At 35.0% G+C, this 14,838-nt stretch overlaps 1 protein-coding gene across 1 annotated transcript; it reads left to right on the top strand.

The window, feature by feature from the left end:
• Window positions 1-272: 272 nt before the first annotated feature.
• Cdc50 (cell cycle control protein 50A) lies at window positions 273-13,984 on the top strand. Its single transcript, XM_019052792.2, has 8 exons — window positions 273-532; window positions 1,295-1,428; window positions 1,991-2,125; window positions 3,355-3,550; window positions 4,405-4,524; window positions 5,089-5,310; window positions 6,626-6,791; window positions 8,150-13,984. The coding sequence occupies exons 1-8, from the start codon at window positions 469-471 to the stop codon at window positions 8,190-8,192; spliced, it is 1,080 nt and encodes a 359-aa protein (XP_018908337.2). The 5' UTR covers window positions 273-468; the 3' UTR covers window positions 8,193-13,984.
• The last annotated feature ends 854 nt before the right edge of the window (window positions 13,985-14,838 follow it).

Here is a 14,838-nt window from a genome sequence, read left to right as displayed (position 1 = left end):
TCCCGCCTTTGAAAATCTTTTATTACAGGTTCACCAGCTGTAACCAAAACTAACCACGTTAAGAGATTTTATAGAGTAATACTGTCTCGTCTTCGTCATGTCCGTAAATTTCTCCTTGAAAATAAATCATGTTCAGTAATTGTACTTTAATTAGCCAAACATTATTATATTTTGAAAAATATGATTATTTACGTTAGTCAATCATAGGCGGTATAATTATTAGTGTATTTGTGATCTTCATAGCTGGCAAACTGTTCATTATTTACATTTCGAAAATTTTGAGGTTAACTGAAAATTATTGACTTTTTTAATCAAGTTGATTGTCGGGTCGTCATTCCCTGTTCATTGGTAAATGTTATCAATTTTCAGGGCGCCTTTCGTGATATCATGTGAAAATATACATCTCTAACCTTTCTCGATTATTTCCTTAGTTAATTTTGCGCCAGTCTATGAGCAACTGAAGAAAATATGGACCAACCTTCAACATCAGCCAGAGTTCCTGATACCCCTGGCAGGAGTAAAAGACCTTTTGGTAATCTACAATATTTCAAACTCTTTTTCACTAGATTTTTATGATCAATCTTTACACATTATTTTTTTGCTGTATGCATTCATTGGGAATGATGGTTCGTTATGAATCGTTGGTTACCCACACCCTCGGCACTCCCATATACATAATGAATCATCAATTTAACAAATTTTTTAAAGAATCATCTCTCTCTCTCACTTACACATTGGCTTTAAGTTGTAAGACACAATTTTTTTATAATTTTAAGCACAAATGTGCTCTTTTTGATCACTTTCAATAACAGCTGGAGAAAGTTATCATTGGATACTTGAGTATTTAATTCAGCACTAAGTTGGCATACTAATTTTTGAAAGGATGACCATTGATTCATCTCAGTCATATAAACTGAAAAGAGTCATTATCAAGTATCAAGTTGCTGATTCTAGCCGAATCTCTGCAGCGAGGATTTTGTAGATAATTGTCGCTACACAACATGAGGGACAAAGCAGTTATTGTAATTATGTTAATGTGTGGTATAAAGAATTAATGAATTGAATCGAATGCATTCTTGTAAGATTATCGTTTATCACTGAATTGAGCACTACTCTGCAAAAATTTCAAGCTCAAGAGTGGATTCTATTTATTTAGAAATCCCAATAGCCTTCTTAGTCATTTGCAAATTTCAATAATTGAGATAATCGGGGTTTCAAGCCCTGCATTGATTTTCTTTTAGAACGAAGAACTAAGAATGATGACTTTGAGAAATGGTTAAATTTCATGTTTCAGCCAACAAGTTCAAACAACAAAGACTACCTGCATGGCAGCCAATTCTCACAGCAAGCTCAGTTTTGCCAACTTTCTTTGCAATCGGAGTAGTTTTCATTCCCATTGGCGTTGGACTACTTCATCTATCTCAATCGGTAAAAAATCATTCATTTTCTCACAGTCTCATTACTTTTACCAATGGCAGTAACCAAAGACCTCAGAGGTCACCTCTGGATCCTAGGAAGGAGGAGTCAAGATTTGATCTAAAGGAATCTGATGTTAAGCTTACATGAACGTGTTAGCAACCTGATCAAAGACGGTTCTAAATGTTGATTTTTTGTAAGCACTATGGAGTCTATAGTTAACCCTGATGTAATTTTTGAGGGAGGTTGTGTAAATGATCCTTTTCCAAAAATAAAGACTCATTTTAAGTCTCACCAAACCAACTGAACATCTTACAGCATTACACTTTGAAACTCTGCTGAGCCACCAGTTACGTTTATTACAGTTTAAAACTTTGAGCCGTTGTCAAATTGATCACAGCAAATTTTTTCATTTGACCTCCTCATTTGAGACAAAAATGCGTCTAACTACCTACACAGCGTGAAAAATGCTTAGCTATAAATGGCTATCGAAATAAATAATTATCTTCCTCAAGCTCTTTGTTCTTTAATCAGTGCAAAATTTAACGAAAATAAATGAATTGATTTTTCTCAGGTTCAAGAGAAGGTTATTGATTACACCTATTGCACTGATATTGTAAGTGGGAAGAAATGTTCAGACATTGTTACTAACTCCTCTGGTGCTACCTGCCAATGCAAGGTTCCGTTTACACTTGATGATCTCTTCAGAGTAAGTTTTTGCTTTTTTAAGTCATCTCATATCATCCTTCAACTACTCACTAAAGTCAATTTTGATTAAAAGTGCCTGATAAGCCCATTTGTCCATGGCGATTCCAATTGAGGTAACCCCTTAGTCGTCACTATACAGGGTGTCCCAGGATTAAGTACGAATATTGAAGGAATCGATTCTGTGGGTCAAAAGAAGACATTTTTGTGGTATAACTTTTTTTCGAAAAACGCTTTCGTGGGGGCCCCATTATCCCCCTATCATCAGCTCCTGTTATTCCCTATTTGTCCCTATTATCTCGAAAACGATGAGTTATAGCGAAAAAATGCAGGGGAAATTTTCTCAATATTTTTCAACGCTGAATGTTGTGGTGCCGTCCAAAATCAATTGTTGTCGCTAGAAACATTAATTTTGGCCTCTTTTACGTTTGGTACCCCCCTAAACCCCCTTAAAATGAGTTTTACCTTTTTTAGAGGTCAAAAATGAAAAGAATGCTATAAATTACTCCCAGATACCAATTTTCATTAATATTGGTTGATAAACATTGCTGCTGTGTTAAAAAGATGATTTTTTTCTTCCAATTTTGAGGAGTCATAGCGCCCAAGGAAAGCGTTTTAGGAAAAAAATTTATAACTCAAAAACGTCTGTTTTTGACCCAAAGAATCGACTCCTTCAATATTCGTATTTAATCCTGGGACACCCTGTATTTTGTGGAGAAAGGGTTTGTCACAGGCAAGTCTGAAATCTACTCATTGATGGAAATTTTTCATTGGGACAGTCTAATTAATTTTTACTAATCAATGAATTTGAATCATTGAAGCACGATTTGACCGTCGCAACTGATCCATTGTAACACAAGAAAAACACTTATTTTAGCTTTCCGTGTTGCAAACTTCCTGTAAAACTTTATTTTTTTAAATGATTAAGTACTCATTGTCTTTTCTTGACAAATATTTTTGACTTTATCTTTTAGCAAAAAGAACATCCTGTGGAATCTGCAAGCTACAAGGTTGGCCACTTGTGTAAAAAAAAAAGTAGGAGAACGGAAATTTTAAAAAATTGCCATCAAGATTTATGTTTCTCTAACCTCACTTTTGATATGCTACTCCTAAAGAGCCTATGGAGCAGTAAAGGAGCAGTATTAAGACACTATGATATCCTAGGAAGTTCAAGTTCTCACCCTGATTTGTTCAGAGTAGGCATCATAATCTCATCATTGTTCCTCATTTCAGACGAATGTATACATTTACTACGGACTCTCGAACTACTATCAAAATCATCGTCGCTACGTGAAATCGCGAGATGATTTCCAACTTCTGGGGAAACTCAGCTCAGAGCCCTCATCTGACTGCGAACCTTATGCTTATACGAAGGACGGTAAAAAACCAATTGCACCGTGTGGCGCTATTGCCAATTCCTTATTCAATGGTAAGCACTAAAACTCCAACAGTCCTCTTGTGTGAGAGGTTTATAACTCATCTATTCATCAATGCAACTCCAAGTGTTCAATCGCCGCAAGAGCATGATAAAACCCGTGATTTTATTAAGTGCCACTTAAAATATCTGTCTAGTGGAAAATCTCAAGAGAAAATATGTAATAATTATATATTTGTATCTAGAAAACTATTTAAATGCCTAGTCTAACTATTTTTTTTTCCACAATGCAACTGCAGAGAACTGTGCAGTAGGGTTTTGAATTTCTAGGTACATATTTCAAGCACACTTAATTTATGTATTGCAATTATACTCCCTGGCAACTTATTAGACTTTAGAATAGGGCAATGGCAAAGAACTTTTCCAGGGTTACAGTAAAGTTTTCTGAAGCAAAATTTTGTGAGAAACCCGAAAAGTTTGTCGAAGAGCTTTTCTAAGGATAGAGAAAGCTATTTATTTTGATCAGTTTGCACAAGTTCTATTTTTACTTGGAAACTATTGGACATTTTTGTACTGCGTATTTCACCGATTTTTCCATGGATTATTGTCGAAAATCAGCAAAATTTGAGGCAGAAATCGCACCATCATTTGAGGGTGTAAAAACAGTTCTTTAAGTAGATTCTGTAACCTGATAATTCAGGTACGTTCCTTTGTTTCGATAACAACGATTTTTCAAGTTTTTACGTGGTACTATTATTTTCAATGCCCATAATCTTTGCAATGCAAAACTTGGAGATTTGTGCATTTGGATTCTTAGTGACTAAAAGCTTTACTTTTAGTGACTTGAAGGAATTTCTTTCCTCTCAAAATAAACGTACTCATGGTTTTCTTTTCCTCTTCATTTTCAGATGAGTTGAGTTTGTTTTCAAAGACATTAAATGCTTCTGTTCCATTACTGCGGACAGGAATAGCCTGGCCATCCGACAAAGAGTACAAGTTTAAAAATCCCCCCGGCGACTTGAAAACAGGTTAGTATTCGATATTTTTCGCTGTGAAACTCGCATCTTTGAGTCATTCAGTGGCCATAGTCATGTTTGTGCACTTTCCTCCAAGTGATTGGGTCGCCAACATCACAAATCATGCAGCAAGAAATCTAGAAATGAACCCCTAAACCAGATGCGCATGAATGTTCACAATTAACATTGATTAAAAGCAAAATTACAAACGATGTCATTTGAACAAATATAATCTAAGCTTCATTTGACCAATGTTAAAAATACTTAATAATATTTCATACAAGAGTTGATTTCCGAACTTTCTGTCGTGTGAAATGTCTTGTAAGATTTTGGAGGGAAAATTTGTGACATATTTTACCAAATCAGATCTTGTCGAGGCCTATTGAGCAAAAACAATGAAAATCAAAAGTCGTAATAATGTTTAAGTTCGAAATCATAATTTTCGGTGCCAGATCCCAATGGCATTTAAAATCCACACCATTCACCTCACAGTAATTTAGTGAAACATATTAAGTATAACATTGATTTGCGAAGTCTTCTTGGAGATCATTTAAGCTGGATTACTTTCTTTTGCAGCTTTCAGCCAATTTGCAAAGCCTAAGGATTGGAAAAAGAATGTTTGGGAACTGGATCCTCTAATCCCAGAAAATAATGGTCTTCAGAATGAGGATTTCATAGTTTGGATGAGAACAGCAGCGCTACCAACATTCCGCAAGTTGTACAGACGGGTTGATCACTCTGCAAAAGATTTTAATGGTGGTTTGCCCCAAGGTGACTACGAATTGATAGTCAAATATTGTAAGTATTAACTGCATTTATTTCTAACAGCGTAATGAACCACTGGACAAGGTGCAAACTCAAGCACTTTGATATTTGTTCCTCATCAAGATTTTACATTGAGCATGATTTGTACAACAAAAGTTAGCGAAAGTAGCTCTTAGCGAAGACATCAACGTTTTTTTAGGCATAAATGTAAATTTTCCGTTCATAAAAATACTACAATTTACTCAACTTCACACCAAACGTTACTGTAACAGTCTTCGCAGTATGAAAATATGGAAACCTCAATCCTGGCGCTTTGGCTCAGTTGTTACACATTATTTACACTTTTAACAACAGAGGGTGGGGACAGGACACCACTCAATTAAGAAGCCTGCAAAAACTGTGGGAGTGTGTGATCTGATGAACGTAGTCTCTGGTTTTTTTTTGTGAGCAGGAAATCAAATTTTTTGCAACCACTACTAAAAAAGTTGATATCTTGAGTAAGAGTTAATTTTTTGGTTAGTTAATTTTTTAGAAGTAATTTTTGTCTCATGAATCATGTTCTTAATGGAAATTTGAACAGGATGCGTGTATCAAATTGCTTAAATTCGTATGTTGTTTGGTGGTCCATTGATAAATTTCTTTAAGGAAATTTTTGAAATGGTAGGCCTTAAAATGATGTGGTCTGTAACATGTCTCTTCTTCACCACCGTCCATTGTTTTTAGAATGTCTTGAAAATAATTTTTCAATCGTTTCTTCTTACTTCAATCAAAAAATTCATCAAATCAGTGACCCTCCTTGTTCATTAACTTCTTCAGAGAATCAATTTCTGAAGTTTTCCATTGTGAAGTTTTGCCTTGTTTTCAAGTTATTTCATGGAACCATGGAAAAAATCCACATTACCTACCTCTAAGGCATTTTGCCTCCGACTGATTGTTGCAAATGACAAAAAATATTGGCGAAGCAGATATGACTCCATTATTGCCACTAAAAATAAAGGCTACCAAGCAAATTTTTGTTTAAGTTGCAGCTGTCGTTTTTTCTTTGCTACGTTTTTTTTTTTTTTTTTTTTTTTTTTTTTTTACTGAAACAGTCATGAAATGCACAATTTTTTGATAACTATCTCCTCATCGATGTTAATCGCAATATTAGCCTTTCACAAGGATGCAGAACAAAAAGTAGAAACCCAATTTATACCATTTCAAACTTCTATCTTTTTTTATTTCATGGCATCCATTGAATCTTTTAGTCTTCTCAATGATAAAATATTTAAAACCTCTTATCGCGAATTTAAGGAATGTGGTTTGTCTCTTTTCTTGACATCATCTCTCACAAACATTGTTTTTTCAGCCTACCAAGTCACTTCTTTCAAAGGAACGAAAAGCCTGATCATATCCAACACGTCAATGCTGGGAGGAAAGAATCCATTCTTGGGGATTGCGTACATCACCGTTGGATGTATCTGCATCTTTCTGGGAGTGGTTTTCTTGTTCATTCACATCAAGTTCGGCAAAAAGTAAGTGTGAATTGTTATCATTTGTCCTTTGCCTTATGGAAGGATAACAAGGTTTAGCCCCCCCCCCCCTTTCACCCCACCTCATAATTAATTTTTAGAAGGAAATTGATTTTTGAAGACTGACTGCCAGCAGAGACAATTTTTTATTTTTATTTTTATTTTATTGCTCAAGTATGTGCTCGTTATGGTAATGGCTGAATACCCTAGTTAAAGAAAGAAGAAAAAGAATTAATTTTTATTCTTGAGGCCAAGAAGATTTGTTCGGAAACTTCAAAGAGCACTCTGATTCAAGGACTCCTGTGGATTGATGCATTTTTAGAAATAACATTGAACAATAGAAATTATGGCCCAAACTAGGAGTCAGGGATGGAGAAAGTTATTTGGTTTTACTTTTTTTGAGGCAGTCCTCACATTACTGTCCCTGTGAGACTGCTCGCTTCACTATTTTTTTTTGCTTAAAAGGGCATGTTGTGCAGTTGCCTCTGCAAAAATTAATGTGCTTAGCAGTTTCCTTCTCAAAAATAATGCATTTAAGGTGAATCCAGGGTTCGATTAGGGATAATTCAAGATTAGAGATAGCACCACCAGTCACCACTGAGAATTTCACTTTCCTTCGACGATTACTGAAATAATATTCCTCGAATTACAAAAAGCAGATCCACAAAATATAGATTAATTTTTGCTTGATTTTTTGAGCCAAAAATATTGGGAATTAGAATTACAAGCGCAGAGAAAGTACGGCTGAAACTTTCAGCTCAGAGGCGGCGGCCGAGCGTGCAACAGAATCCCTCATGTTCTGTCTCTCTCTCTCCCATTGCCGCAATGGGAATTACTTTTCACCGTAGTTAAGACTTTATTTTTGGGAATTTTGAGAAGATTTTTTTACGGAGTGTTCCTCAAGTATGTTGCCATAACCCCTGGATCTCCAATCTTGAATAAGTATTACGGTTTTTATTATTTTGGAAAATATATGCGGCTATTCTGAGTAGCGCGACGTAGTGGCCAAATCGCGAAGTTCCAATAGACTCCTTTACATAAAGTAGCGCTGTCTTCACGCCTCTCCTGTGAGCACCAATGGTCCCCAATCGGTCATCCAGTTGAGCACTTTTTGTACCCCTGCTAGAAGCTCTGATTGATGAATGCCTTAAATTGTTTATCGTCAGAAACTCTATCATGGTAAATGTCTTTCAGAACAAATGAATGGTCTAAAAGATTGGTTCCTTGAAAATTCTGTGAATTCTCCTCGGACAGCTTCCAGATTTATTGCATTTTTGCTAAAAGGTGTGTTAGGTACAGAAAAAAAAACGTAACTCTGACTTCACTGTATCTGATTTTTTATTTGTTCTCTTTTCTTTCAGAAGTGCCGATGTCATCAACATCAGCCCATCAACTTCATATTGAACGTTTGGGGATAAATTGAAAATTCAAAGGAAAAAGTCCATCAGCAAAATCGTATAACATCTCTACTTACAATGATTGCTGTGAAATCATCCTTGTCTTGGTATGTGAAGTTAAACTTTTGTTATGAGGATATACACCAATCGGTGTTTTCCTTGTAAACTTTCTGGAATAGCTTATGGAAACATATGCATACAAAACTGGTTCTCGGTTTGATTGATTTAATTTTTCAGTAACCAATATAGTTACTTTCATTGCAACTGTAACTCCAACTGAACATCATCTGTCAGAATCAACCTAATCACATCAGACATTGCCCAATTTCCTTTCAATTGACATTTGTTTAAAACAGAACTATGCGAATTACCGTCTTCAACTATTCTAAGAATTTTTTTGAGATTGAAGAATGTACTTATAAAATTTTAAGTCAAAATGTCATCAGTTTTCTCTTGAAAAAGTAAAATTTGAGACGAAAATGGGGCAACGTGTGATGCGGCTAGGCTGATTCTTTCGGATTGGACTACATTTTGCAATAAGAAATTTCCATTTCTAGCTCATCTGTAAAATCACTTATGTGCATTGGAAAACTAATGACACTTAGGTCATTTACAAAATAAGCCAGAAACTGTAGTTCTACATTGCAAAATGAAGTCCAATTGGCACTCATGCAGATCCAGATCAAGAAGAGGGTGGCAGCCTTTTTTAAATAAGAGATGAAAATTTTAGATTGCCACCAAATTTGTGGCAAGTTACTCTCTTTTAAAAATTAGAAATTAACTTGGGCTTGTAAGAAATGAAAATTGCTGATCAAGTTTCCCCTGAGAGGAAAATGAAAAGCGCAAAATTTCCCTCTTTTCATAGAAAGTGACAATTTTGAAGTTGTTGATGAGCATAGTTCGTTTTTTTTTTGTGTTCATATAAATATCATTGTTTTCCTGACTCATATCGGAAGATTTATGATGAAGAATTGCAAGAGTAGAAAATTCTCCTCTCAAATCAAGTACTTGGGTGAGTTTTATAATCTTCATAGATGAAGTTGAACATTCCATAGTCTTAAATGTACAGATCAAGTATTCAAGATAGCAGGGATGCAGAAACTATGCAACCATGTCACCACGATTAGCTGCATGCAAAAACGAGAAAGCCCCAAAAAGGGGTTTCAAGAACGAAAAGACTAGTGCACCTTCGTGTAAAAAGTGTAGAATTGACTAAAAAATTTTGTAATTTTGAAAACCCAGAAAGTCGTGTAATTTTGTCAAATAGCAGAAATTTGTACATATTTGTAGAGCAAAAAAAGGAAATCAATTTAAAATTCTCAGGGGGAAAGGAGTTTTTAAAATGGGAAGGTCAATTCAAAACATTAGAAGGCTAAGAACTCTCTGCATCCCTGCATGACAGTCTCGGGCATGAGGTCTTTCTAGTGTTCTTACAACGAAAATTATAAAGTATGTACTCTGAAAAATTTGAACGAAGCCAAAACTCCAGAAACAAGAAATAATGTCCTTTTGTTTTTTACTTAAAATGGATCATGCTGCATTTGAATTTAACTTTTTATTACAGTTTGCTAAAGAAATATCTATAAGAGTCAACTACTGAAATTTGCCTCAAGATAAAGTGAACTCGAAAAAAGATTTTTTTCTATCAGATAACAAGAGCAAAGTCTATTTTGTACAAGGTGATCCAAAAGTCCAGCACCAGACATCAGCACTGTAACTTTGAAACAAATTGAGATTGAGACTTGAAATTTTGCGAGTGCTCCTAGGTCAAAGGAAACGACTTTTGGGACCCCCAAAAATTTTAGGAAGACCATTCTAAAAAAAAGCAAGAGCCTTGAGGCTTAAAGGAGTGTTGCAGGACTTTTGATCTCCCTGTATCTTTAGATGATAGTATCCTAGTTTGCGATGCTACAGGTTTCCTGTCATACTTTATTTTCTATAAGGAAAACTCATAAAACTTTTGTGAGTTTTTTCTCTATTGAATGTATATTCTCTAAAAATTTCAAGTCGTAATTTTAATCTTGAATGAGAAAGACTAATTTGCATTGCCCTCACCCCCAGTCCAAAACATTCATCTACGCAATGAAGATGAATTTTCTTTTGTCGTTTGTCCTCTATTATCAAAGTGTGCAGGGAGCAACAATCAATTATTATAAATTTTAGTCAAATACCTACCTCTTTCAGTTAATTGACTAGTGCCAAATTAATATTCTGGGACTTCAAAAGATGCCAACTATTCAGAATTTACCCAAGATTTTCACACTATTAATACTGATACATCGTTGTCTCTTGCAGGAAGAATATCATCTCGTCTGCCCTGCTTCAATATTTGTAGAACATTTTAGAATCTCTTCTTGCAAGTTTAAAAAATGATCGCCGGAAATTTCCAGGCAAATTCATGCAATAGTTCTACTATAAAAATGGAAATGTCAATAAGAAATATTGACAACGCAACAGCACATGAAAGTAAAACAATGCAATTGAGTTGCGTTTCTCCCTGCGAGAGACACCATTATTAGGCACATAAGTCTCTGGCACACTGCATTTTTTTCTCTTTCCTCGCCTTCTGAAATGGTTTTAGATTTTGGAAGCCCTAAAAAATATCATAGATTAATCAATGATGAAAAATAAAATTACTGATGATTTTATGAACTTCTATATTTTAAATAGTTACTGTCATCAAGTGCACTTAAGTTTATTTACCTAGTCTTAACATATTATGTACACTAATTCTTATTTTACTTATTTAGTGCGATAAACATTTAATGTATACTGGATCAGGATGAAAGGAAATGTAAGGTGGGCATACGCTTGGCCCATTCCGCACATAAATAACTAGACAGCTTTAGGATTGTCTGCCACAGGTTACAGAGATCTTGAACAAACTTCATTGAGATAAGGAAAAATCCTTTGAAATTTAAAGGCCATTTGCTAATTCTTTCGATTTACCGAGGTAACTTTTTGAAGCTCACAAGGCGACCTTCGAGTTAAAGAGGTAATGCACAGATTCCTTGTACTCACTGAGGTAAAAATGAGCCATAAATTTTTTTGAATTAAGGGAACAAATTTTTCGAGCGATCAAGGTTTCCGGCCCTCAGTGGAACCCTTAGTTTAACCCTTGTTCTCAATTTTCTCAAAATCACAAAGAAATGCATTTGAACAGACTCTTGCAGTAGACCTGTCAGTTACGTTTAGATTGTAATTTTTAGACAAGTTTCTTGCACAATCTAATTTCGGTGGACGCATGGGTTGTAAGACAGTATGTTGGAGTTTTTTAGCGTAGAAAATTCAGCATAAAGCTGAAAATCTCAATATCTCCAAAATCTCAATAATCTCAAAACGTTTTTTCTGCATTATTTTTTTGTATGAATACAAATTATCAACAAGCGCAAGCCTGACCGAACGATCTTCTGCTGACTTAATGCCCGGAAACAATGTAATTGGCTTTTCAGCAACGGAATGCAGTATCTGTTGATAAGCTGAAATTGCACAAGCAGCCAATCAAAAGTGGACTTAAGTGCAGTTGCAACTCATCTTGAGTAGATTTAATGAGGCCTATTTTTCTTGACAAAATTCGGTCCCAGTTCTTGTCATTTATCAATTTTATATCATGAGAGCACAGCCTGATTTCAGCGTTTCAGCATCATGGTACATACTATTACAGATCAATGCTCAGCCTTTTCTTTTATGAAGGGTTTACTTCGCCAGGTGTGCTGTCAAAAGTTGGTATCCATCATCGTGTGTATCGGAGCTCAAAGAAAGTAGAAAGCAAAAAAAAGTAGCGGGTTTGTGCCTACTAAAAATCTGAGGGCTCCCCTGTTCTAAATTTTGAAGGCAAGGCTGGATGGAATGGAAGAGTCAAGTCACCTGCGGTTACATTATTTGGTGTGTGTAAATATTTTACTAATTAGTCATCATCGTTGCCATGTTATTAGTTTTTGTAACGTACCTTTTTCTCTTTGGAATTTATTTTGTCCTCTTGGAAAGATTGTTGCCTTTCGAACAAGTACCTATTATTTAAGCTGCCCCTCTTAATTCAGTAAATCTGTAATTGCCCACAGAGAAAGAGAGCTCACTTTTTCTCAATAAAATTTACTATAAATCCTGGTTCTCCTTCCTGAGGACGGACAAAATTAAATCTGAAGATGAGATGCTGCAGATCAGACAAGCCCACACGCTTTCTAATTAGTTCTTCAAGGGGCGGACAGGCAGGAGGGAATACCAGAATTGACCCTTGTGGGCCTGTCAATATTTAAGATAATTCGGGATCGGATTGTCCTCTCCACGTAGCCGAAATACAATTAAAAAGTGCTAGGATTCCCGGTAACATTTTTGGTCGCCTCTGATTTCTTCCTTTTTGTGTCTGTTGCTTTCAAACCTGAATACAGTGTAGACCTTTGCTTTTGCACCTTCGTAGCATTTAATCAATTTAATATTCATCAAGTATCACTTACCTACCAGCGAGGTTATAAGGTTCTGCAAGTACATGTGGATATTTTATATGGCTTCAAAGTGCTGATTTTCAGCATTACCTTGCCCGTTAGGCACATTTTATGGACAATCGGTATGCTAACCATAGGTAGACGACAGTGTTACGTTCACCTTGCGTAGAATTAACTATTTTTTTAAGCAAATCAATTATTTTGTCAAATCCTCGTGATCTAAATGATGTATTTAAATCACTTCAATGCAAGATTCAGGCATGCAAAATTTTTAATTTTCATTGGGCCGAGTTTATTGGGAATGCACCAAGTCGCTTTTTGGAAAAAAAATGAGTCAGGAATTGTTTCGAAATCAGATAGTTGTAAATCTTCTCCTGTCGAAAATTTAAAGTTGAGAAAAAAATCTATCTAACCAGAAAGGAGTTGATAAACTTTGTCCTCAATATCGTGTCTTGAGGAGGTATAAAACTTTGAACTTCTTTTCTTCGGTTAGGACTTGATATGTCTTGGTGTGCTTCTGTTAAACTCTGTCCATTTTTAATTTTAATTAAGAACATGTTTCATTATATCAATAGTCTTTTTTTCCTGAAGCAACTCTAGCATAACCAATGTCTTAGTCTTACAAATCATAATTTTTAGCAACAATTCAATTTGAGGTAAGCGCACAAAATTCTATTCTTGAAAAAATTGTAACAATTAAAGGAGAAATTCATTTTCTTCCTATTTCTGTAATAATATTTATTTTCAAAATATGTTTTCTGGTACTGTTTATCACTGTATATAGTGGTCCTCAAGCCATCATAAAGAAAACCAAGGAGAAATCCTGATAAGGGGCATTTACGCTCACTTAATTTCGGGTTTTCCATGAATGGAGTTTGCTTTGTTCAAGATAAATAAAGCTGCAATCTGTAAAGGACATTCACTGAACAGGAAATCCTTTATTATGGTTTCATTTGTGCTTGCTTAGTGCCCAATGGAACACAAGTAAATGGAATAAATAGAAAAAGAAAAGAGAACATTTTAAGAGATCCGATGTGTCGGGTGGACAAAATTTATCAACTTTATTGTCATAGTGGAATGAAGATGAGAAGTAGCACACGCCTTGATTATGTAATACAGACTTTTTTCATTGTTCCCATATTGGTTATTTACCAAAAAAAAAAATTGAAATTAGATGAGAATAACTTTGACACTTATCAAGACTCCATTTTTTAAAAATTCTGCAGTGCCCCTCAAAGATTTTAAATTTATAATTGTTTCAAACAATTTTTTTAATTTTGTTTTCATTACTTGTTTGTTGTTAATTTATTGTCTCAGAGCTTTTATAAATAAATGTTGTGATCTCATTAGCTTTTAATCTGTGTTCGTTCAATCTGCTTATTGTCAAGTATAACTACATGAGCGTGAAATATCATAATTGAGGGGTTAAGAGGACAAGGCACATAAGTGCAGTTTTTGTTATTTCGAGAAATACATGTTTAAAGTTTCAAACTTAGATGGAGTCCTATGGCGGAAAGAAAGTTTAAACTCACTTTTTGATGCTTTAAAGTTGGATTTTATCTGTGAATTTTCCACAGAATAAACTTTCAAACTAGCTTTAGTGGAGTTCATGAATATATCAATTTTTTTCAAAAACTGTACTCATGCGCCTTGTCCTCCAAGCCCCTCAATTCCAGTTAGAAAAACGTATATTTTGGTTTCTAACCTTGTCAATTTCTTTTTTTAGCTTTACATTTACAACTTAAGTGATCGCACACATCTTTAAAAAAAGAAAAAGCTCGAATTTTCTTTTTGTACTAATTTGGAAAGAAAACTGTACACAATGAGAAAACCTTAAGTCAAATCAGTTCCTATCATTTTTCAACGGTTTAAAACATTCATGAACAGTCATTTGAAGAAAAGCAAGCCCGTGATATCGTTTTTTTTTTTTCATTTATCAATCCTTCATACACGATTTGTGATTTAATCGGTTAACGGAACGCCTGGGTCGCCACCTCTAGTGCACGCAATATGCCAATATTGCATCCTTCGTAAATGAAGGCGCATCTTGCCGACGACATCACTGAACCACCGTTAAACACCATAGGGACAAAAAATTTAAAAACTTTGCTCGTCATTTTTGGTCTTCTTGACGTATTAAGCCTTGATGCCATGAACCATGCCTTCTCGACCTGTTACTCAACCTTGTAAACTTAGATTTTGAAGCCCATG

The sequence above is a fragment of the Bemisia tabaci genome, chromosome 10, assembly GCF_918797505.1.
Source record: "Bemisia tabaci chromosome 10, PGI_BMITA_v3".
NCBI classification, from domain to species: Eukaryota; Metazoa; Arthropoda; class Insecta; order Hemiptera; family Aleyrodidae; genus Bemisia; species Bemisia tabaci.
Note: the sequence above shows the minus strand (reverse complement) of the source record. Positions and strands in the feature narration are given on the sequence as shown.